The sequence below is a fragment of the Antrostomus carolinensis genome, unplaced genomic scaffold (genome assembly GCF_000700745.2).
Source record: "Antrostomus carolinensis isolate BGI_N321 unplaced genomic scaffold, ASM70074v2 scaffold45091, whole genome shotgun sequence".
Classification (NCBI taxonomy): domain Eukaryota; kingdom Metazoa; phylum Chordata; class Aves; order Caprimulgiformes; family Caprimulgidae; genus Antrostomus; species Antrostomus carolinensis.
The window spans coordinates 15,057-40,690 of record NW_010297077.1 but is presented as its reverse complement, the minus strand read 5'-3'; the positions used below and the strand labels follow the sequence as shown (position 1 = coordinate 40,690).

The window sequence follows — 25,634 nt, the reverse complement described above, 5'->3', positions numbered from 1 at the left end:
GTCACTTTACTGTCTATTATGTGCCAGTCCTACACCTGTGGTGCTATATACATGCTAATAATACATCAATATGCTCATTCTTTATAAGTTCTGTAGGTGGAATTCCATCTGGTTGTATATGTCAAGTAAGATGTTGGTGTGAAAAGTCCTTGCTGTTTGGAATTTGCGATGGCTTATGAGCAGTTGGGAAATGACAGAAAAAGAGATCACAAAACGGGACGTGCTTATCATTTGAACAAAGACATCCAGACATATGCTTAAGACAGTGGCTGTGACTAGTGAAGAATACCAAAGTGGTATAATTCTTCTCTAACCTCTGAAAAGCCTTAGTGAAGTAATTAGGACATTAACCAGTCTTTTCAGCTGTTTCTGAATATTTTCAGCTTAACCTACTCTATTTAAGAAAGTTTTGATACTTGAAGCACTGCCTTTTCTTTCACAAGATGTATCTACTTTGGGTTCTTTTGGGAGTGAGTGTTAAGAACTCGGAGCATGTCCAGGCTCCCCTAAAAGCTTTTCTGTCTTCATCCAGATAACTGGTCTCAGATGACCGGGTCATCAGTTTCAGAAAGATCAGTCTTGGCTTCCGCGTAGCCATGCAGGAACTCACCAGCAGGGAGTGATGTGCAGGGCCAGGGTAAATTTGTACAAAATATGATTCTGTGATTCTGTGAAAATATCTTTACTATTCCCTGGGCTGAACTTCTGTCCTTTCCCATGAGATACTGGTGGATTTCGTTGAATTAGACTAAGAAAACTTGATCCTAAGAACCTTGTAATCCAAAATGTAAAAAGCTAGAGAATACAGGAAATAATTTTGCAGCTCTTCCCAGTTGCAAATTGGATGACGTCTGGAAATGTCCCCATTGGCTAATCTAAATTGTATTCTGAGCTGCTCTAAGTATTCATCACTTGCCAAGGATTAATGTAACCACAGATTACAAAGGGGAACAATTCAGGGCTTCCTGGCTAAAGGGAAAACAAGTTTTTCCTTCCTCCATTTCATCTCTTGGCCACTTCCACTGGAACAAATACTGATTGTGATTAAGCCTAAAAAAAGGAAGTTTCAAAACTAGAAAGTCCTGATAATTAATAAAAATAGCCTTTAAAATAGTACTTATGCATTGCTTAGTGCACAGTTTAGATGCATATTTGTTACGGAGATACACATACAGCTATGCACAAGCTGCCTTGTGGGGTGAGACTAAGAAATGGAGGTGTTTTATCACACTCAGGAAATCGTATCATCATCCAGGGATTAAGGCTGGTTAGGCAGGAGGAGAGCTGAGAATCACAGAAGCCAGGGGCAGCCCTGGGGCTGAGGGTGGGAGGAGGAGGAGAGGGAGGAGGAGGAAGGCAGCTGCTTGCCTGTCCTCGCAGCCTGCAAAGCTGCCGGCCACTAGTGCCCATATGGCCAGGAGCAAGGCCACCCTCTGCACATGGCTGGGCTGCCCCGGGCTGCTGGGCTGTTTCTTGCTGGGCTTTCTTGCAGGTGAGTACAGAGACACCAGGGCTCAGTCTGCAGCCTTCGCCTTCTACAGATACTTATGTGCAACCCCTGTTGTGATTAACTCCCTCTCAGGGAGATTGTACTGCTTTTTAGGGATGTTATAAAATACTCGTCCCACTGTTTTTCTAAGAGGTCGTTCTCTCTAGCCATTTTGGTCTTTAGGGAGTGAGGAGTATCACAGCTGTACGCTCCAGCCTGAGACCAGCCCTGCTGAATTGTCAGCTTCCCATAACGGGCAGTCAGACACTCAAAGAGGAGAGATTAATAGAAGAGTTTGAGACTTCTGTGATTGTAAAACCTCTAGGATTATATTTTTATTTGTATTTCCTGATTTTTACTGAAGATCTGTTTAAATGCTCCTATTCAGTTGCTATTTTAGAAAGTAAGGGCAGAATGAAGAGGAGGAGGAGCTTTGACTGACAGCCAAGAATGGAGCTACTGAATTTTCCGTCATGTACAATGAACTTCACTAGAACATTAGATTCTTTTCTGCAGTCGCTTGTAGCATTTGATTTTAAGTCTAAAATTGCATGTCTGCATCTGTCCTTTTTAAACTTGTGTGGTATCACACACCTAAGGCTAAAGCATGAAAAAAAAATTCATGAGGGCTATTAAATATGGAAAAAAAAAAAAAGTATTTGTTTGATTTCGGAGATCCCTGAGCTGGAAATTTCTGATGCTTGAGCTATTATACATTTCATTGAACATCATATTTTGGCCATGCTCCAAAACAGGACACTGACCTTTGGCCTAATCCATTATCACTGTTATATTCAGAGTGTTACTACAATTGCATTTAAGTCTAACAAATCATATATATTATGCATGTATATTATGCACATATAGATTGTTTTATTATGACAACTTTCCCAGTTTGAGATTTTCTAGCTTTAATAGTAAAAGGATTTGGGATTTTTTAAAGATAAATTCATATAGTTGATACGCTCTCTCCTTTCAATTTATGGCAACTGTAAAATCTTTAACTTTTTAAAACTGACTAGGGTCACAGTTAACTTTATTCCTTTAATTATTAAATACACTAACCTCACCTTTCCCCAAATCTGTAACTATTATAATGCTGCCAGTGTGGCTGTTGAGTCCTAGACCTTCACCTATGCACATATTTTAAAATATATTTATATATTAAATGAGAGAATTTCATCCTGAGTATCAGGAGTTCAATCCTCTCACTGCAAACAGTTAATTGAGAATTTAAACTATAGTTTAAAATTAATGAGAGATGAATTTGCCTTAAAAAGGGGATGACATTTACCTGAGATTTAGGATGCATTCTTTTAATTATGACACTTTTTTGGCAATTCAGTCAATGAAGTCTATTTTGCTTTTCTGTTGCACTCCTATGTTTGAGCCAGCAAACGCTGGCAGAGGGTGCTCTAAGCCCTATTCATCCCCGTGGTTTTAGTGAGACTGTTCAGTACTTCAGGTTGCACATGGACTCAAATATGTGAGGACTGAGGTTCTTGTTCTTGCTAAGTAGGAAACTTTTCAAATGTGTTTCAGGATGGTTTACAAAACCGACTGAAAAAAACCCCTACTCTTCAGATGTCTATCAAAATGTAAGACAGAAACTTGTGGCTGAAATGAAAGCAGAAAACATCAAGCAATTCCTTCGGTAAGCCCTGTGTCTCTTGGTTTTTAAATAATTTAATCGGTCACAAAAGCCAGAAAGTGGCAACATTAGCTCCAATGAACAGCCTGTGAAAGCAGAGCTATTAAGATGCTTTGGAAGTATTTGCTTTGTACAAAATATCTTGAGGAAGGAGAAAGGAGAGACTCATAACCTTTCCGTTCCACCCCCTCTATTTTTGAAGTTACCTTTTTGGAGTGGTTGTACTGTTAAGTGTACTTCCCGCCAGCTGCATTACTGCCAGTGCTTATCATGCTTTTTTATTATGGTTTTCCATTCAATGCAGTGTTAGTCTCTGTTTGTTCCTTACAAGTGCCTGAAGCTCTAACATTGGATAACTTTGCCTTGTCTCAGACTGAGGTGATTTTACTGTATTTGGGATACACTGATTTCTGTTAATTACATTTGATTGGTAATCTGTCCAGTATCTCTTCAAACCTTCACTTTGACCATCTAGTCTAAGTAGGAAATAAGTATGTTAAAAATTTAGCATGAAAAATGCTATGAAGTTTGCATGACACTGAGTTGCAGTTACAACTGATAATTCCTTGTGTGACCATATTGGATAATGTGCTGTTAATTGGGTCCTTGAGATCCCATTGTACCCAGTCTTCTGTTTCAGAAGATGAAGGGTCCTGTCCATGCACAGAGGGTGTGTATGGTTGGTTAAGTCTTGCATGGTGTAATCGCTATTAAATATAATTTTTTGCATCCTAGTGCATCCATGCAGTTTTAAAATATCTAAAATGCTGGGGATATAGAAATAGCCTCTTATTTTGCTATGTATTCCACTGAAAATAATTTTTTAAAAAATCATTATTGTGCATATTTCTATCTTCTACAGAGGAACAAATATATTCACACAAAAAGTAAACAAATATAACCTCTGGTTAGTAACATGTAAGTCAGCAGCCACATCATAAACATCAAAGGATTACTGTCAAATTTGATTTCTGTACATTTATTCCAAAACCAAAAGGTCTCATTTCTAAAATCAATTAGCTTTGTAAATCTGTAGGCCTTATCTTGTTTTTATTTACTGCTCTCAATAGATTGCAGAGTTCCTGAAGATTATGTTTGAGAGTCTAGGCAACATAGAGCTTGATGACAGCATGAAATAGCTTTGCAATTATGCTCAAATTTCTTGACCATAGGGTATTAATGATATCTGCTTTGTCTGTTTGCTTTGATGATGGACCAAATGCTTCACACTGGTTTTTATTTTTTCCTAAATGCAAATAAAAAGTAGGAACTGCAGAAAAAATATATTAATACACTATCCAAGAAGTTTTTCAAAAGCATTAAAAATGTGAACTTGAGAATTTCGATCCATATTCTTAGTTTTTCAGACTACTAAATCTGGTTTTATAAAGTAGGGAAAACAAACCATGAGTCTTAGAAAAATCAAACACCTTGACTTTAGTACTGAATTGTAGTTCTGGAAAGGATGAAACTGTTTGGAATTTAAAAATTGAAAAAAGGTGTCAAGTGTTGTTCAGTACATTTTTCCTTATGGCATATGTATTATTTAAACTAAAATACTTAAGGAATTAAAAGGTACTTAAAATACTTTAGAGAATTAAAGTGCAAGAAGAAAACAGGCAACAAGCTTTGGCAAAGGCATTGAACCTCAGTGCATACCTGCACAGTTTAAAGAGAGACAACAGCAGAGAGCAGAAGGTCATGGTCTATATGTAGAATCTAGATACATTCAAATCCAGGGGCCAGGTGGGATTCACATGAAAGACCTGGATGCTATGATTGCAAAGCCCCTGCCTGTGAGAAGTTCTGTTGATTGAAGGAGGTCCTTGGTGGCTGAAAAAGGCTGATGTTGTGCCCGTCTTTAAGTAAGGCAAGAAGGGCAACCTGGGGCCACTGTGGGTGGGTCAGCTTCACTTCAGTCCCTGGAACAGTGACCAAACATCCTTCTGGAGTCTGTTTCCAAACTCATGAAGTACACAAAGATAGTTAGGAACGGTCAGCATATTTTTACTGTGTGTTTATATGATCACCCTGATCAGGGTAATTGTCTTCTCTAAGGAAATGACCGTCTGTGTGTATCAGTGGAGATGCTACAGTGGCTGTGACATCCTTGACTTTAACAAGGCTTTGGACATCATCTCCCACAGCATTCTCATTTGGAAGCTGAGGAAGGGCATACTGAAGAACAAGTTATGTAGGTTGAAAATAGTCTTAACTGACAGGATGAAGTGGTACTGATCATGGTATTTAGTACCACTAGTTGATGGTAATTAATGGTATCTGACCTCTGTGGGGCAGCCATTAACAAGTAGCCTGTTGGGAATTTAAAGCTGGTGCTTAGTACCTGGCTGACTGATCAGCATTCACCATAACACACTTGATCAGTGGGCCAAACAAATTATAGACAGATTTCTGTAGGGTAGCCCAGAGGGGCTGGATATTATTTCTGACTGTTTATCACCATTTTGTGTTATATCTGGTCTGGATGTAATTGTTGTTTAGAAGGCTTTTATTGTTCAGGCTTCTGATTAAGAAAGAAAAAGAACAAATCTGTGCTGATAATTTGACATAATGCTTTTCAAGTTAAACTTACTAGTACCTATTATTCCAACAATGTACAAACCCATCATCAGACACCAGAATAATTTGGAATTATTATTTCTGAATATGTAGCTTTTCTTTATCTATTTCTACTCCTTGCATACTGTTCATATTCTTTTGCTGAATGCCTTTAACACTGGTTTTCATTGCTTGTGTGTAGATGTGGTTATTTCTGTTATGGAAAGAGAAAGGTTCAGCTGACTTATCTTAAGGCCTCAGGAAAGATCCTCTGCTCTGACTACATTTTGTGTTTATGCTGATGCAGACTTTGATAAACAATCATGTCGTACAGCTCCGACTTTAACTATAAGATCTTACTTTCCATGCATGTGGCTTGAAGATAAGCTTTGTACACACTGATCCGAGTTCATTGTTGTGCATTTGCTGCTTGCTAGTGATTTTCTGTTTTATTCTAGCTCATTTACCAAGCTGCCTCATCTCGCAGGAACTGAACAGAATCTTCTTCTTGCCAAACAAATTCAAGGCCAGTGGAAAGAATTTGGACTGGATTCAGCAGAACTTGTTCATTATGATGTGCTTCTTTCGTACCCAAATGAAAAGCAGCCAAACTACATCTCAGTAATTGATAATCAAGGGAATGAGGTGATCTTTTTAATGATTAAGCTACATTTATGTAAGACTTCTTTAAAGAAACAGTGTCTTCCTCTGCTTTCCCATGCACTCAACCTAGCATGTGTTTATAATAGGGGAAAAAATCCAGTGCAACGGGAGCTCGTATATAGAAATGTTTTTCCAGACTGCACAGCAGAACAGCAGAGTGGATGAAATCTCAGTGCCTCCTGCAGTAGATGTGTGGAGAGGCTGCAATTAACACCATAAACCATAAGGTGTAAGAATGTCCATGCTGGTTCAGATTAAGGTTACATCTAGGCCAATATCCTGTTTCCATAAACAGCCTTTAAGTGGATGGACAGGGAAGTTTAAGAACAAAGAAATGTATATAAGGCATGCAATTCTTACAGCATCTACCTGTTTTCAGCTTAGGGGTTCTCTGAGCATGATGCAATTAGGTCTAATGAGGATTCTTAAAGAGACTCTTTTCCAAGTATTTATCCAGCTATTGGCCCCCATTAAATCTCTTTTCCAAGTACCTATGCAACTGCTTTACAGTTTTTGCTTCCACACGCTGAGGTAAGGAATGCTACACAGATAGTATCTGTTGTATGAAGTGCTGCCTTGTTTCATTTGCTCTGATGCTGATTCTACTGGCTTCCTATGGTGTCTCCTAAGTTAGTTTTGGAAGTAATAATAAACTGTTGGTCTATAGTCACCTTCTACATTTTGTACACTCAGGGCAATAAAGAAGTAGATGTAAAATCTGACAAGGAACCTTATTGAGGAGAGGACATGGGACTGCTAGAGAAGCATCATAGCACATAGAGAGGGATGAAGAGCCCTGGTAGGAACTAAGAAATATGTGCTTGGGGATGACTTGAGTTTAGAGATGAATGAATGGAGAAATTCTTCCAAAAGCTCTGTAACAGTCTCAGCTATAATCTCACAAGGTGACAGAGTGAACACGAACCTTGAGGCAATATGAGTGTTACAATAGATAGTGATAAAAGGCAGCATGTTTAACTGGAGTGTAACTGGCAAAGAGGTGAAGAGAAGAGTAATAATATAGATGGGATTAATTGCAAAAAAACCCTGTGATGGCATGGATGAACTAGGTGTCTTTTTCTTGACACCACCTCTTGGCAATTTTCAACTGCTTCTTCACTTAGGCTCAGGCAGTGACTGATGAGCATTTTCTGACAAGTGATCTATCTCTCTCTGTTCGTATCTCCATTCTGTTATAAAAATTCAGCTATTTATACCTAGCTGTTTTTTTGTTTGCTCTTACACGTGTTAGTTAGAATTGTATTATTTGCTAATAGTTTATATGGAAATTAGGATATAATTTGCAATAACCAAGCTTAGTGTACAAATTTGTGCCTGGAGGTAGAGTGTTTGACCAAAGACTTCTGTTATTTATTGATAGATTTTCAACACATCATTGTTTGAACCACCTCCACAGGGGTATGAAAATGTTACTGATATACTGCCACCATATAATGCTTTTTCAGCACAAGGAGTGCCAGAGGTAAGAAAAAAGTTATGTAAGAGTATTATTAGCTGAAGTCATATTTTGCAAAACACTTGCTGAGATAGTTTGCTCCAACCTCTCAAAATATTTCTTGCAGTAGTTTTAATTAGCCATTCGTATAAGAGGACACAGGGATAGCTGAGCCACGTATTGTGTGAAGGTTAGAAGTCTCCTATTAGAAAAAAAAGCTTTGTCAAAGTCTGAATTACATAATAAGAGAAAAGCTTTTATTGTTATGGAAAATGTTGGGTACATTTCAGATTACTCCACATTACTCAATCATATGGAGAGGACCTGTTTAAGTCTTAAGTAGAAATATCAATACATAATTCAATTTGGAAGACATTTTGGATTAAGTGAATGTCTTCAAATGCTAGAAAAGTTCCTCATTTATTCTGATGATTCATTATGGAGAAATAAATCAGGGAGAACATTGCATTGCATAGATGAATGAAATCATAATAGCAAGTGTTTGTGTATACAAGGGATACCACTATTTGTTCATAGCCACAGAGGTTTGTCAGTTTAGCAAAGTGTGCTGGTTTAGATTCCAACCTCAGTTTATAGGGCTGCTGTTAAATGCAGAATAATATAGAAAGGTCAAGAGTTTGAGACAAGACTTCCTATATAATATTATGGAAATCTTTTGGTTTTATGGGCACTGCTTCTTATTTGTAGAAATGCAAAAAAAATCCCCTATAAATAATCAGACATAGTGAATAAAACTGTGTATTTCTCAAAATAGATATTTTGTTTGTTGAAGGATCAGTTGCCATGATACTGCTTTTCTTTTCTGTGCAGGCAGATCTGGTGTATGTGAATTATGGCCGCACTGAAGATTTTTTTAAGCTGGAGCGTGAAATGGGAATTAACTGTACAGGAAAGATTGTCATTGCCAGATATGGGAAGATCTTCAGAGGAAACAAAGTAAGGGTTGTGTTTTATTTTTTTCCTCTGTGGGTCAGACACTGCTTGTGGTAGAGCCAGTGGGAGTTACGAGGGCTGTAAGTTGAAACATCTGAGCAGAAGGAAGCCTGCAATGTATCCATTGTGACTGCATTGTGAGAATAACTTCCAAAACAATAAAACCAAATGAGTGTATTAATCTTCTGAGACTGAGATGACTGCAAACTCCTTAGGCAGCTCTTGCAAGTGGTTAGTTTAGGGAACTGAGTAGTTAAGCCAAGGTTTTTAATACTTGTCATCCATAGAACTGCAGTATTTTGAAGAAGTAAGTATTTGATGAGGAATCTGAAGCACAGAGATTGAATGACTAACTCTTCAGACTTTAGACGAGTCTGACAAAATTGGTGATAGTGGGGACAGTGGTCAGTATTTGTGCCTTAGTTTAATGTCCTGTGCTTCATTTCATAGCCTTGGGCTATGACTAAAAGTGTGACACAAATAATGAACATGCTGTATTTCACTATGGTTTGTTCTTCTGCTGAGTCTGTCATCATTTTAACTCTTCCACATATACAACTTCTAAAGTTACGTCCCTGTGAAAGTAAATTGCAACACTGAGATTTATTACTGCATTAAAAAAAAAAAAGCATTTCTTAAAAGCAAATATTTTCACAGGTTAAAAATGCCATATTAGCAGGAGCCCAAGGGATCATACTTTATTCAGACCCTGCTGACTACTGTGCCCCAGGAGTAGATCCCTATCCAAGTGGCTGGAACCTTCCAGGTGGAGGAGCGCAGCGTGGGAATGTGTTAAACCTGAATGGAGCTGGGGACCCTCTAACACCCGGTTATCCTGCAAAAGGTGAGTGAAAGATCTGTACCCTGGGCCATCATGTACTTTATAAACTGGTGCTGGAAGTTACTGTGGCACTAGAGATTCATCTATTTTCAGTACAGATGCAAAAGAAAAAAACTGCTTAAAATTTTTAGCAGTAGTTAGTTTTCCTATTGCAGACTAAATTCTACTTGTGTGTCATTTCAACTGGTTGCTATTGCTTTAGACAGGGAAACTAAGCTTTTAGGAAAGCGTCTTTGTATGATCCCAGCTTCGTAGCTCTTAGAAAAGCAGAATCTGTAGGTTTACAGACTGTGAAGCAGTAGAAAATGACTGAGAATTTATAGCCATTTTTAAATATCTGTGTTTTTCAAGAGGACCAGTTTAAACTAGCTTATAGTCTACCATCAAAGAGGAGTAATACCTTTGCTTGGAGGTATGTTTCCTTGCTGATTCTAAATTTCAAGCAGACAAACAATTTAAAATCCTTTTTAGAGGGAGTAAAATTTCTGTATTAAAAATAACAGTAGCCTCGAGTCTTTTAAAACTTGGCACCATGTGCTTATTTTGTCCTTGTAGACATCCAGAACTTAGTCTGAACTAAACTGCCTACCAGTCCTATCTGCTGATAGGATGGGAATACAGGGGTGCTTCTGAAAATCTTACTGCCTTGTGTGACCATTGTTGGGAACATAAAACAGCACCATCCTGAAAAAAAAAAAAAAAAAAGAAAAAAAAAGATAGATTGTGTGTGCCTGACCCGTCAGATTCAGAGAAACATTGACTATCTTTGACAGAGGTAAATGCGTGTGAGACAGGGGCTGTCTTCACTTCACACACCAGGTTGGTTATCCCACAGTTAGCTTTGAGATGTAATAATACAGATGGACAGCAAATCTAACCTTGCATCAAATGTGGGGACTTCTCTTATGTACTTGTGAAGTTGCACTATGAGTTTATGGCTCTGTCATTAAATTTTGGATTCCCAGAAGCAATATCTAATAAATTATGTAAGAATTAAGAAAATGATGCATGCTTGTGGCTACTGTGTGGCTGCACTGTTCTAAAGTATTTCCAGTTTGGTGAAAGTTGCTAAGAACACTATAAACTTGACATTTTGTTCTGGTTTCTCAGAGTACACTTTCAGGTATAAAGTTAATGAAGGTGTAGGGATTCCCAAAATCCCAGTTCATCCCATTGGATATCATGATGCAGAAGTATTATTACGGTGAGTATACATCAGTCCTCCTCACCAGAAGTCAGTATTCACAAATATGCAGCAAAATTTTTTATAGTAAGATGGTAAATTCTATGCTGTTACTTGTATTTATAGCTCTTTTGTAATAGTGTGTGCTTCAGGAGATGTAGAAAATTTAAGGCAATCTGTTTCTGGTATCATGTTTTTAAGAATTTTATAAATCCACCTTGGTTTAGGTGCAGTAATCATTAAGGGAATTCAAGGTTTAACCTACTGGTCAACTACATTTGTCTTGGTTTTCACTTAACAGTGCAATGGGAGGACCTGGAGCTCCAGACAGCAGCTGGAAGGGAGGTCTTAATGTTTCTTATAACTTAGGGCCAGGATTTGCAGACAACTCTTCTACAAGGTCTGTTTCAACACTATATATAAAATTTATATTTATAAAATATTGAAAAAAAAAATATCAACAAGAGAAAGACTGCGAAACAATGCATCTAGAGATACTCTGGAGAAACATACTTCCTTCTGAGTGGGCAACACTTGGTGATAACTATCAGAGTTTGAAAATAAATTATCAAAACTATGGTTTTGCTCAACGTCCCCACTATCAACAGATAGACAGATTCAGAGGGTAAAAGTTCAGCCCTGTCATTCTAACTTTAATCCTTACTTTAAGGTTCAGACATTGTTTCACTGGTCCTTTTAAAAAACAGTTATATAGCCATAAGTTGACATTTTTAAATACTGTGGAATTAATCCTAAACTTCATCCTCACTTCAAGATTTGGTCTTTCTTTCTTGTTTCTGATGACCAAGGGGACAATAGGTCAGCCAGCATGTAATGGTCCAATGGGGAAGTACTGACAATTCAGTAGTTCTCTTATATGCATTTTTCCCTTGTCCCTTGGAAGCCTCCTAGGGTTTCTGTGAACTTAGAGCTGTGAAGTGTGGAGATTATTTTGGAGTCCCTCAACTGTTCCCCAGAGCTGGTGGGGCCCATGGCGGAAAGCTCTGAAAAATAACAGAACAGAAGAACCCAAAGCACGTATATCTTACTACTTTGTTTGTGAGGAACTGACCTTTGACCAGTTGGATTAGCAATAATATGTTTGCAGTTTACATTTTTTCAGCCCTAACAGAGAAACACAACTGTCCAGGTCCAGCAGACCAAACAATGTAAAAGCTGCATTTGGCAGTCAGGGATTTGGCTGGCTGTGAGGGACTGTCATACCATTCCTCCTTGTTTATAGCTGATAATCTGCAATAGATAAAGCTAAAGATCACTTTTCTATAGGAATATGTCACATAAAAATAGTTTCAGTTTACATCAGTTTTTATGCTATGAGGACTGGCAGCAAACAGCAATGAACAGTGAGTAAAAATGATGTATCGTTATCATTGCTCCACCTCCTGCAAAACAACAGTGTGTCTGAGTATATAATTTTATTACAACTGCAATGATTATTATTCTTTTCGATTCTGCTTCAACACTAGCTGAAAGTTAATAAAGTAGGAAAATGAGTAAGAAAGCATATTTGACATAATTAAGGTTCTGTTTGGAATGCCTTGAAGAGCAAAAGCGAGAAAAGAAACTATAATTCATCCACAAAACATACACATGGGAAATATTTTTGAAGAGATCAAAATGAACCTTTTGAGGGTAGGTAGGAAGGGTATGAACCTTTTGAGGGTATGAACTTTTTGAGGGTGGGTAGAAAGTCACTTACACATGAAAAGTGTGCAAGTATATGCATGCTTAAGGCACTGTTGTAAATTATTTTCTGGGCAAAGATCCAGTAGCTATCCTGAAGTAGGTTTTGATTTTGACAGCTATGCAGATTTGCTGCTGAAAAGATAACTTCAAATGTTAAACTCTTGGGGTTTTGCCAGACACAAAAAAAAGCATTGTTTGATGCTTTGTTTCTTCTACAGGTTAAGAAGGGCTGAATGCTACAATTTTTTTAGCTCTCCTAATACCTGAGTTTCCTTCCTTTTTATAAAATTTCACAAGCAGATTTTACTGGGTATGGAGTGGTGGAGGGTTGACCAATCTTGATCACTTAAATCTGGTGTCCTAAACAGTGATTTGAATTTATTCCTAGATTAATATTTCTAATGACCTTCGCTCCAAGTTTTATCTTATTACATGGAATTGTGCTAGAAAACCAAAGTGTATACTTTATAAAAGTATGTAATATCCACAGTTATGATTTTGATCAAAATGTAAAGGTATTTTCAATTACTGTATATACTTTTCAGTTTACTCCTCTAATACATGATTATCCGAGTGACTCCCATAAATAACAATTCAATAAATTCTGTAAATGTTTGAAAGTTTATAGATTGGCCCACTTCATAGGGTTATTTCTAAAGCATCTTTCTGTCAGCAGGTTAACCTGAAATAAAAAATGGGACACTGATACAGCATGACAGGTTAGATTGCTGCTGAACACACAAAGCAGAACAGAAGCACAAACTTTCTGGCTTACGGGCTGTTACCCTGACTTTTTATTGCCTCTCAGTCAGGGATGATTACCCCATACTGTTTTTCATTTCAGAAAAGTCAGAATGCATGTTCATACAAACAATAAAATAACACGAATATACAATGTCATTGGCATCCTCAGAGGAGCTGCGGAACCAGGTGAGCATTGGAAGCTTGAGGATTTTAATTCCTTCTTTATTTTGTCTTTGGTGAAATTATTCTCATGTTGCAAGGATTGTCAAGTTTTTTAGATAGCCAGATAATACAGAACCAGCAAAACCTTTAATAGTTGTCCTGTCCTTGCCATCACACTGTTTTTCATTGGCATTCCCAAGAATATATTTGAATGAGAATGCTAGAATGACAGATGTCAGAGAATTTTTTTTTTAATGCCTGCCATTTTACAATAGGTTTCCCCTTACATCATTCATATATTTTGCCTTTGCAAAAATTAACACAATTGAAAGTATGGAAAACTAGTGATGAATTGGGACCTCAACACACTATTGTTGATACTCAGTAGCACACCATATACATGAAAGGCTTTTAAGTGGAAAATATGTATTAAATATTTTTTATCATCATTTATATATATACTTCAGTAGTGTAAGTGAATGAGTGCAGATTACCTTAAAAATAAATTTGTAGCACTCGTATTAAACTTCATATTTTGTTTGACACAAATAGGGATGCAATCAAAGGAAATACAGGTAACCTCAATGCATTTTTAATTAAGGATTGATATTGTATGTTTGTTTCCAGACAGATATATTATTTTAGGAGGTCATAGAGACTCTTGGGTATTTGGTGGTATTGATCCAACTACGGGTGCAGCTGTTCTGCAAGAGGTTGTACGCAGTTTTGGTAAAATGAAGATGGAAGGTAATTTACTAACTACAGGCATAAAATGATGGATATGGAAAACAGAAGCTTTGAGGAACTATGTTGAATGTTCCCATAAGCAGTTGTGTTAATTTAACTTTTCACCTCCACAGAAAGTTGTATTTCTCATTATGACAGATGCAAATTCATTGAAGAGATGCATATGTAGCATTGCATCTTAGTTGGTTCAATTTATTCCCTCACGACTCTCATCAGTGCAATAGTACCCTCTTAGCTGTGTGGGATTAAAATATCTCTGCAATAGTATGTTTCTCTAAGGAGTTTAGAGAGGATTTTTTTCACTCCTATATCAATTAAGTGCTATTTCTTTAAAATTATTTCAATTAACTGTGGTGACCTTTCACTCGACTTTCTAACTTTAAGTTGGATTTTCAAGTTTAATTCTGTGATTGCAGGTTGGAGACCTAAACGAACTATTATTTTTGCCAGCTGGGATGCAGAAGAATTTGGATTATTGGGTTCCACAGAATGGGCTGAGGTAAATAAAAAGTAGTGTAAAGAAAGCGAAACTTGAAAGCCTGTTGCAGGCAGTGACACCTATTCCTAGTCTGAAATCAATAGCTTCAAGGTAAAACTGGAACACAAGAGATTCCTTCTGGTACTGTAAGGCCCTCATATATTTTATGCAAAGTACCTACCTAACTTCTTACAACATAAGTGCACTAACTCTTCTAAGGTTTAAAAATCTACTTTGATTCAAAGCTAATGTCCCTCGGTGGTCTCTATATGGAAATCTAACCCTTCATTTAACAGAATGATAGCATTTTATATAACCTAAATTGGTTTATTTTCTAACTTTATATTTGAGAAATTCCTCAGTTTCTATAAACTAAAATCCAGATCATGTACCTGTGATTTATAAGGACATCAAACCCTTTGTGTGGACATTAATACTCTTGGGCAAATGAAAAGGTAGGTAATCTATGAGTGAATAGTTCCAAATTCCTGTGAAACTGCCAGTATTGTAGACTTTCAGGGGCAGGACAATCTCTGCCTTGCCCTGTGGAGAAGGACTTGGGGGTATTGGTGGATGAAAAGCTGGACATGAGCCAGCAATGTGTGCTTGCAGCCTAGAAAACCAACCATATCTTGGGCTCCATCACAAGAAGCGTGGCCATCAGGGTGAGTGAGGTGATTCTGCCCCTCTGCTCTGTTTTTGTTAGACCCCCTGCAGTACTCTGTCCAGCTCTGGAGTCCTCAGTAAAGGAAAGAAATGGACCTGCTGGAGCTAGTCCAGAGGAGGCCAGAAAAATGATCAGAGGGATGGAACAGCTCTCCTCCGAAGAAAGGCTGAGAGAGTTGGGGTAGTTCAGCCTGGAGAAGAGAAGGCTCTGGAGAGACCTTATTTCAATACTTAAAGTGGGCTTATAAAAAAGATGGGGACAAACTTTTTAGCAGGACCTGTAGCGATAGGACAAGGGATGATGGTTTTAAACTCAATGAAGATAGATTTAGATTCGGTGTAAGGAAGAAATTTTTTACAATGAGGGTGGTGAAACACTGGACCATGTTGCCCAGAGAGGTGGTAGAAGACCCATCCCTGGAAACATTCAAAGTAAGGCTGGATGGGCTCTAAGTAACCTGATGTAGTTGAAGATGTCCCTGCTCACTTCAGGGGGTTGGAACTAGATTAACTTTTAAAGGTCCTTTCCAACCCAAACCATTCTATGGTTCTATGGTTCTGTAGTTACTTTTGTTGTCTGTATTTCTGCCTGATAGAAGGATGTTGGGAAATTCATAAGGGAGGTTCTGAATGTTTTTCTCTTCCTTTCCCTGTTCAGTTCTTAACCCTGTAAATGGATTTGTTCAGCTCTGGTAAGAAATATAAGTCTTAGGAGAGTTTTCACTGCTTTGTCTGTAAAATCCAAATTAGAAATAGAGCAGGCAGAAAATTGTCTGATGAAACACATTTCTGCTGAACTATGTCAATTTATTATTACTGAATGGTTTAACAGAAATGTGCTGTCTTGTTCTTCTGTTAGAATTTTCTTTACAAGGTTATATTTAGATATGTGAATAGAGCTTTCATAATCTATAAAATAAAATATTTTCATCTTTTTGTTTTAGTTTATTGGCATATATTTCAGTAAACCGCAGAATTACATAGCAAAATTACACGTGTCAGGGGAAGGAACAAAACCAGAAATATGCTCTAAAACACCAAAGGGATTCCATCATTCTGTTAACAAATCTGGGATTTCTGTTCCCTTGGTTTTGCACTAATTCTTTCTCTCATAAACTGTTTAGCTTCCAGCTGCAATAGACTCTAACTGTTGGTTTATTGGATATTAGATGAAGAAAGCATAATTTAAATTATCTTTAAAATAATTTACTGAGAGATTTTAAAGAGTTGGCATTAAAGTTTCACCCCACCTGAACTCCACTGGTAACGAAAGTATATTGTATATAAAACTTTATTGGTGATTTTTTGTCTTTGTATCTGTGCACATATTTAGATGCTGTCAAGAAAAACAAGTCATGAATAAATTAGGAGTTCTTTTTATGTTTAATTTGTTCACATATTGCTACTGCAATACTAATTTAATATCTAGTAATCCATTATTTCATGAAATGGCATCTGTACTAGATTAGGAAGCCATGAGCACAATTCATATTTGAACTTCAATGTTTTTATATGATTGTTTTCTTGCTTTATCTTGGTGGTATGCATTCTTCCTCTTTGACACCTAAATTAGATTCAGTTTCTCTAGCAGCATTGCTCACAGCTTACGGTCATGTTTTCTGCAGCTGCCAGATCTGTCTTCTACTAAATCTTGAGGAAAATTAACCCATGATATTCACCATCTTCTGTGTAACAAAAAGACTCTGCAACTCTGGCAACATCCTTTTGTTACACAGTCAATCTCCAGTGTTCATAAATTAATTTCTTTATGTTGCAAATATGCTTTTGCATGTATGCAAGGCCTCACGTATGCATATACAGGCTTACTCTCTCTCTTCATATTATTTTGCAGAATCTCCTCTACTGTTTGTTTTAAAGATACTAATTTCATTATGAAGTTATCAGTTACCAATTCAATTTTTAATTCACGTGACTTACAAATGATTAGTTGGGTTATAAATTGAATTAATCAAGTGTCAATTACTAACCTAATTAGAATATCTATCACAAAGCCAAGACTTAGTAAAATACCACTTGCTGATTAGAATATCAATTTCAAACATAATTACCAGTTTGCAAAAAATTAAACAAGTGTGTGTATCTATTTAGCATGAAAGCAATGCTTGGTTGACTCAAAACAGTCAGTCAAATTAATTTTAATAGGAAATGTCAGTGCTTTGACTCATCTCTTTTAAATGGAAGAGTGTAGAAATAACAGCAATCCTCGGTTTATCAGTGTTAAAATTGAATTCAGTGCTGGGAGCTCACATGAATAACTAGGGATTAAAAGCATGAAGGAATTCTGGTTAACCTCATTCTCATATTGCATGTTAAAAAAGAACTGCAAGTGCAGAGTTAAAACACGTGTATAATCTTAATTTACCTTGTTACAATGCTGTTCAGTAATTTTCCTGTTCCATCTTGCTCCTGTGTGATGCAGCAGGCAGCATCTACATTTTGTGGATGTTTTCCACAACAAATTAAGTCCCAGAAAGCCAGAGTGAATTTCATATGCCCAGATCATTGAACCATCCTCAAGAATTAATATATTAAGTAGGGTACATAGTGCTACTTATCCTGCCAGTGTTCTTAAAGGTGATGCTGTAAAAAACTGTGCACTTAACATGCTCTTGACTAAATGTTACTAACTGAAACTAATAACTACACTTCTACAACCACAGGAAAATGCCAGAGTCCTTCAGGAACGGGCAGTTGCTTACATCAACACAGATTCTTCTATAGAAGGTGTGTCTTAATTTTAAACTCACTTTACTTCACAGTTGTCAATTTTAGTAGTTCACTGTGTATTACTTATTGCATCCAGAGCTGGCAAACATAAGATAGATAATGTGATGTTCAGAATAAGTGTAGCAAATACAGAATTAAGTGGGGAGAGAGAACAATTTAAATTCTCATGTTGCTTTCTTGTTGCAAGTAGTGCCATCCATGAGCTGCAGCCCATGTGTGTGGAGTCCAGAATGTCTCCTCTGGAGGAGTTTAGTATTCTGTGCTAATGAACAGAGCAATCTGAATGTTAAACTCTCTCTTAGCTACATTAGCTTTAATTTACAATTATAGTTTTAATATAAGGCACACTGTTCCTTGTTCTGCTTGCAACTCCAGCTTCTTTCCCTGTGGAACTGTAATATTTTGGGACAGTAATTTATTACAATTTTAAGATAATATGTGTTGAGACCTTAGGCTTACATTTTGTGTGAGTGGGACCCATTTTGGTGTGTTTGACCAGTGTGGTCACCCTTGTTCATTGCTATGAGCAAGAAGAATATGCAGGGAGTTACATATGTATTATGCCAGGGCTCTTCTAAAAAAAAAAAGTGCTGAGGAGAACAAAAAACTTGATCCACCATTATCCCTTCATATTCCTGTCATACAGGAATGCTACTTTGAATTATGGGCCCAACACTATGATCTAAATCATGAAATCCTTCTTAAATTATGCTGAGCTTTATTATGGAAGAACTTCATTTGCTGTTGTTTGTGCTGAAATAATAGTAGAGTGCTGTGATGCTGTCCTACATCATAATGTCAGCTATTTAAGGCATTGCTCTTCCCATGTTAAACTCAACTTCTTTGGGCTTACTGTGTGTGAATTACATGGATATCAACAGGCATATTTAAGAACTCGTTTTATTCCTGTCAGCTGGAAATTTTGTCAGTCACAAAAGGATTGGAAAGAAGGAAAAGCCAAACCTAGTTTCTAAATGCTCAGTTGGAGCTGGGGTATAGGGAGGGTTAGAGCTGTTCCTTCAATTATGCAGCCTACATGCTGTGGAAAAAGTAGAGCAGAATTTCACACCTAGAAGATCTCACAAATGAAATAATAGCTTTACTACTGCTTCATATTCTCAGCATGGATTATAACACACATTTTTTAGTTGTTTTGCAGCCAACATGCTGCTGCCTTAACAATTTTCTTCCAAATCTTGATTATTCAAACATATCTTGTGCTTTATGCATTAAAGAAAATATGAAAGTAGAACCACTGGAAAAGAAATATGTAATAAGGAAAAGAACACCATATTCAGTGTACTATTTTAAGTACCTTAGACATCTTTCACCTGTCTGAGCATTAAAATCCCATATACAGCCATAGCATCCATATACTCTGTGGTCATCATACATTCACCACAGCACTTCTTATGCCACATTTTGGACAGCAAATTATTTCTATTCATTGTCCTTTAGCAACACGAAGAAGAGTGGGTCATCCTTTTGAGCATTTTTGTTCTTAAACATAGATTCATAACATATCTAGTATTTTTTCCATCATCATGGGGTTTTCTGTAATTGTCAGTCTAATTGTCTTGTAAGTACACACTGTACAAAGGATGACCCAAAAGTCTAAAACCATATCAAAACCTAATAACACTGTTATCTGAGAGTTTAAGTTTTATTATGTCCAAGCCTTCTTACCCCCTTCCCCCCTTTATTATTGTCTGTATTTGAGGGCAGAGCCCAGCTGCTGTCCAGTGGCTGTAGTCTAGAGAAGACTACTTTACACTCCTGCCTGCCTCAAAAGTAGCAATAGTTTATTTTCGATGGGGCTCTTGTTGCTGTAACTGAGAACTTTGGTATGAGATACTTACCAAGCTCATCATAGCCTGCAGGCAGTGTGGAAATCTCATGGGTATAAAGTGTACAAGACACAGCATGGTGGTAAAAGGGGAGGTTTAGTAGACAATATATGAAAACGTTGCTCTGCATCTTTGTTACTTCCTATTTGGATGCGTCTTAGTTCTGAAATACAAAATGTCAAATGTCTTGCAAGTCTCTTACTCAGAAGATGACCTGTCTTTCATATACAGTCTGCAAAAACAGTGAGAAAGTCCTCGTTAGGATAAGAGAAGAAGCAGCTGCATTGAAAGACTTCTTAGAATGTCTTGCAGGGAATATGTCTTTCCTGCTGCACTGTTCCTGAATGCACCAACTTTCACATCCTACAAAAAACAGGGTGTTACCATTGCCTTCTGTTTAACACAAGGTTTGGCGGGAGTATGAGTGACATGGGCTTGTAGTTAACGAGGGATAGTTGGACATATTTTAGAACTCTGGGAAGGCTTAATTACATTACTGTGTATGTACCATAACCAGTGCAACATTATTGTATACTAGCGGTAGCTATACAATGTGACCAAGTAGTCTATTTCTGTATATATTCTGAGGCGAGGTCTAAATTCTTGCCTTGGAGTCAAGAAGTTTGTCTAAGAAAGAACTGCAGGGTTTAATCCATTAAGAAGATAATGCTACTGGTATTTGAAGGGAAATTTCCATGTCTTTGTTTCATTTTCAGGCAACTACACACTGAGAGTTGACTGCACTCCTCTTCTCTACAAACTGGTGTATAATCTGACAAAAGAGGTACAGAATCAGAGTGTCTATTATTTATGATTTTCTAAAAATATAAACCTGCAAGTTTATTGAATACAATTGTATTATTGAATAGTATTGGATTTATCATATCACTGTGCTGGAAGAATCTTGATCCCACCAAAATCAATAGCAAGACATCTTGTCAGTGGTACACAGTCCAGGCTCACAGTTCCCCAGGTTGAAATGTGTCACTGACCTAAGTGGAATATTATTTGTAACATATAGTAAAAATAACAGTGACAAAAACAAGATAATAAAACACCTGAGCAAGATAAATTCTCTACAGTGATAAGCATTCAAGGAAATAAATTGCATTGTAAATTTCTATTTCATGTGCAAAAGTGAATCTATTCTTTTTCACATTGTCTCTCTGTCTGTTTCCCCTGAACCTCCTTCATATCTCACTGAGTCCCTGAAATACTGTGATAAATATTGAAGGATTGAGTGGGTTTTATAACAGGCCAGTTATATGGATTTGCATGATTACAAGTGTTCTAATCATGTCTCCTTTGCTTTCACCTCTCAGGATGAATTATCATAAGGCTGAAAGATTGTGGTCCACTAAAGCATGAAACTTCATGGGCTGTATGAGGAGTTAGTTAACCAGATCAGGCACCTAGCATGAGCCATTGTCACTATCCTCAGGTCTGCATTCATCTCAATTAACAGAAGATGTTTCTACCTGACTTAAAAACATAGGCCCCCTTTAAAGGCAATGGGTAGAAGTAGGTACATTTAGGATAAGATTCATTTGACCATTTATTTGTGGTTGTCTACTCTTGTATCTACAGAACTCTCAAACTATTTTTCCCCTTGATATTTAGGGAATCCAAGTGACTTGATCCAGTGTAAAAATCTGCACTTGGTAGGATGACTACAGCTACTAGTCTCCCATCCCATTAGATACATTCAACCTGAGTTATTTTCAAATGCAGTTTACTTTCTTTTATCACTGGAAATGCTATGGTTTAATCTGGGCCAGTTTGTCTATGCTATTCCCATGTTTGCTTTTTTTTTTTTTTTCTACATTTTGTTTTCTTATCAACTCTTTCTATCTTACTCTTTCTTCCTCTCTGGGGAAGAGACTGTGCTTGTTCAAATGTTAGCTGTGACACTTTGCACACTGAAGGTCATTCTGTTTCACCTATAAAAATTCATATGCCCCTAGTGCTGTGGGGCCCTGGATAAAATAATTTACTTTCTGTCTGCAGAAAGCCACTTTACAAATGGAGCTATGAAGAATATGGATGAATATAATGTACTTCTAGGAGCTTTTTAGCAGGGAGACAGCGTGGAATTATGGAATAGTTGTCAGGTTTTCTGTTGTTTACATTATGCTTCCACTGTTAAAAGCTTAAATAACACTGAATAGGAAAATTTTGAAAAAAGCCAATCTCAGGTCCTTTGTATGATACTTTAATTGAAGTTTTCTACTCAAACCCAGCAAAAGTTGAATAGTTGATTTAAGACCAAGAGTGAGGTACTGTATTTAGCCCAGAGCATTTTTTTACTTTGTTTATCTTTTGAAGAAAAACGTATCCCTGGGTAAGTGGCTTGCTGCAGACGTGGCCACTTATGGTATAGAGTTGTCAGTGAAAAATCTCTACTATTTCTTGACCTCCTTAAAGCCACTGTTGGAACGTCTTAGTTTTTTTTTTTTTCTTGTTAGCTTGTTATAGACAAAACCCACAACTACTTTTTTTTTCTTCTGTTGTTCCACACAGCAGGATTCTGCAACAACATTCTCATTCTCTGCTGTTCTCTGCTTTCTGTACACAGTTGAAGAGCGCTTTCCCCAGTTTTATCATATTGTCTCTGTCCAAAGAATCATATCTGCAATCCTTTTTTCTTTTTATTCTTTTTTTTTTTTTTTCACTGACTTGCTAAATAAATTTGAGACACTCCTTGTCACATTTTTCTAGAGGAGTGTTTTCCCCTTTTTTTACTGCTAGACTTGGAACCACCTCTCATCTTTTTGAAAAATAAAATCATAGTTCAACTTTTACAGTGATTGAACATTGTAGTTTTCATTTCCAAACAGTCTTTCATTTACCAGTGTTGATGTGCCACCAGTGACCTCCAATGATCTATAAATCACAGGCTGTGAAACCTGTCTGTAGAACATTTATACTCTTTTGAACTTTTCTGTAAGATCATTCATAGAGATTGTTGGAATTTTCCTAAGGGAAAAAGATGTTTTGATGGACTCTTGTAGAGAAGTCAGGGATACCAAAGGACCTTTGCTGAAGGACCACTTCTAGATAGCAGGACATTTTTGTTGGCATAGAAATGTGTACAGGTGGCTGATAGACTCTGTAGAAATGTGGCACAACTTTTACTTAGCTCTCTACTTCTAGCATCATAGAATAAAATTAATTTAAGGGGTCAAACATGTTTATTCTCCAGGTCTCTAAAAATTCCAGTGAATTGGATTAGCAAAAGAGAGAGAGAAACTAAAGCAACACCTAGGACAGGGAAGCTCTGCTTTGCAGAGGGATCTGCCTATTTTTATTTCTTTCTTTCTTCACTTGAATTTAGGTAGCCTCTAGCAAAGATAACCTGTACCTTTGCTAATCAAGTTATGTCTTTTCTGGTAACTTGTATAAAGTCATGAAAGACTAAGGCAGAGTGGTTGCTTTCTTAGTTTTGCTATTTCAACTGAAATGCATTTGGTTTTGGACGACATTGGGAAGCTAGATGTACACATCAAAGCTTCAACCCATTAAGTCTTTGCATGTCCTGATTGGTAGTTTCTTGAACAAGAACAGTGAAAAGGCCTGTGCACTTCAGGAGTCCTAGCTAATTCTTGGAAACAGCATGAATAGGACTGAAATGTTCTCTATTGCTTTGCATTAGGCTTTTGCATGGGAATGAATTTCATTCAGGAAGTCCAGTATGTGAAAAAACATTAGTGCAGATGTGGGTGATTATGCATGTCCAGAAGAAAGTTATTTCTGTTCATATTACAGAGTTCAGCATCCAACATCCCAAGATCTCTTTGCTCTTCTTGTTTTTTAGTGAGCCATTTCTCACCAAAAAAAATGTTGTGTAGACATGAAGTGTCATCTTCCAAGGAGTTCTGCGTTTAAATGTGGTCCTCAGCATGCAGATGGGACATTTAGCTGTTGAAAGACTTTTTTGGCCCTGCTCTACTGCTAGGCTTTAAACAATTGGTCACCACCAGCCAACATCTGCAATAGTCCAGCTCCAGTTCCCCTGTTCTGAGCATCTCTTCTTACTTTCTGTTTATACAAGAACTCTGCATGTTCCCTCGAGGTAGCAGTAAGCTTATGCTGATTCTAGATTTGGATCTAAGTCAGGGTAAATAGTATGTTTTACTAGGCTCTCAGTGTTGTATGTAAAAGCTGGCCAATGATTTTTACATGACCAGAGCTGTCAAAAAAATATCTCTGCCAGAGCATGGAGTACTTTTACTCCCATATGTCAGAGTTCAACTTGCTTTTATTAATGTGCCATTTTCGATTTAGCCCTAGAACTTGATCAAAGTGCCCTAAAAATGACAGCAGCCAAGCAGTTGCTTCACAAAGTTGTTATTTTGCTGCTAGCTGCTGACACAATCTTAGAGGTCAAGACTCTTTGCTTTTTCAATTTGGAGTCTGTATATTTTTCAATGCAGAATTTAAGTCTCAACAATACGGTGGGAGTGTGCATCTAGCCATGAACATTTATGGGGTTTTAATTTTGAAAAAAAAAAAAAAAAAATCCCAATCCTGTGCACATCATAACCAATCTTATATTTAAAGAACCAGGTCTATTAAAGATTTTTTTAAGTGTAGATGGAGACCAGGACCAGAGTCTTGATTTATTTTTACCTCTGCCACAGATTTTCTAAGAGCTTTGGTCAGGTAATTTTTATACTCTTTCATAGTTTTCCTGGCTGTATGATTGCTGTACAAATACTTACCTTTTCCATCCTGTGTACATAGCTTTTCAATTTTTTTAAGGTAAGGTCGGGACCTGCATTTGTACATACAGTGTTTTGCACAATGGTGCTCCAGTCTTGTTTGATCCCCTTGGCAGTGCTGTAATATAATTAATGATTAATTCTGGCCTGTCCTAGCAGAATTCTTTTGTACTCTTCCTATAGAAAAAGCAGTCAAATTTCAGGCTCAGCCTGTTGAGACAATATTGCTGCTGTGCAGGGCAAACCTCCACAGGATTAGGGCTGCAATTTCCCCTTACCTACTGACAGAAAAGCAGCTGGAGCATCCTGGCTGCTGGAGGAGCTCCATAATGTTATATATGTGGCTGTGTGTGAACAACACGGTGTTATAATAAGGTGGTAAGAAATCTAGAAATCCCCAGGATCCACTTCCCCCAGAAGTGGATGAGCTCCAGTTAGCATCCTTGAGCCTTTAACCTGCTCTTCCCCATTCTCTGTGGTTGGTTCCAAGTGCCTGTGAGATGCTTTTCGTGGCTGGGATCTATAAATGTATGTAACAAATGTAAATAATGTATGTGTACTTCCCTGCATGCAGCAATGCTGTTGATTAAGAATGATGCAGATGATAGCTGTCAAAGTCTCTTTTGATAATGAATTGAGTTAGAGGGAGTCCAATGAGATTATATTACTTTCCTCTCCAGATTTTAAGCCCTGATGAGGGTTATGAAAATAAATCTCTTTATGAGAGTTGGCTTGAGAAAGATCCTGCAACTGAAAATAATAGCTATCCCAGGTAAGTTGTTAGCTTTTCTTTCCCAGTATTTTCATCATTTCATAGCATGGCTATTCTCCAGATTTTTTCAATCTGTACTACTGATGACAGCACTACCAAACCTTTTAGTACAAGGTGACTCTCTAGCAATATCTTTTAAAGTAAAATAAAATCAAATTTTATTACTTTATTTTTAATGATGGTGACATCTATGCCTGCTGTAAAATGAAACCTCACACTTTTTAAAGGCCCTTTACTAGTAGAAAA

At 37.2% G+C, this 25,634-nt stretch overlaps 1 protein-coding gene across 1 annotated transcript in view; it reads left to right on the top strand.

Annotated features, from left to right (window-relative positions):
- The first annotated feature begins 1,348 nt into the window (after positions 1–1,348).
- Positions 1,349–25,634, top strand: part of LOC104533097 (N-acetylated-alpha-linked acidic dipeptidase 2) — a 33,193-nt gene continuing 8,907 nt past the window's right edge. The window contains exons 1-14 of the mRNA XM_010178470.1: positions 1,349–1,492; positions 3,032–3,143; positions 6,158–6,344; positions 7,744–7,845; positions 8,650–8,775; positions 9,430–9,616; positions 10,724–10,817; positions 11,098–11,196; positions 13,348–13,433; positions 14,037–14,156; positions 14,573–14,655; positions 17,982–18,045; positions 20,612–20,679; positions 25,297–25,388. Of these exons, the coding sequence (XP_010176772.1) occupies positions 1,411–1,492; positions 3,032–3,143; positions 6,158–6,344; positions 7,744–7,845; positions 8,650–8,775; positions 9,430–9,616; positions 10,724–10,817; positions 11,098–11,196; positions 13,348–13,433; positions 14,037–14,156; positions 14,573–14,655; positions 17,982–18,045; positions 20,612–20,679; positions 25,297–25,388 (1,502 nt within the window). The 5' untranslated portion in view covers positions 1,349–1,410. The remainder of the gene's footprint in view (positions 1,493–3,031; positions 3,144–6,157; positions 6,345–7,743; positions 7,846–8,649; positions 8,776–9,429; positions 9,617–10,723; positions 10,818–11,097; positions 11,197–13,347; positions 13,434–14,036; positions 14,157–14,572; positions 14,656–17,981; positions 18,046–20,611; positions 20,680–25,296; positions 25,389–25,634) is intronic.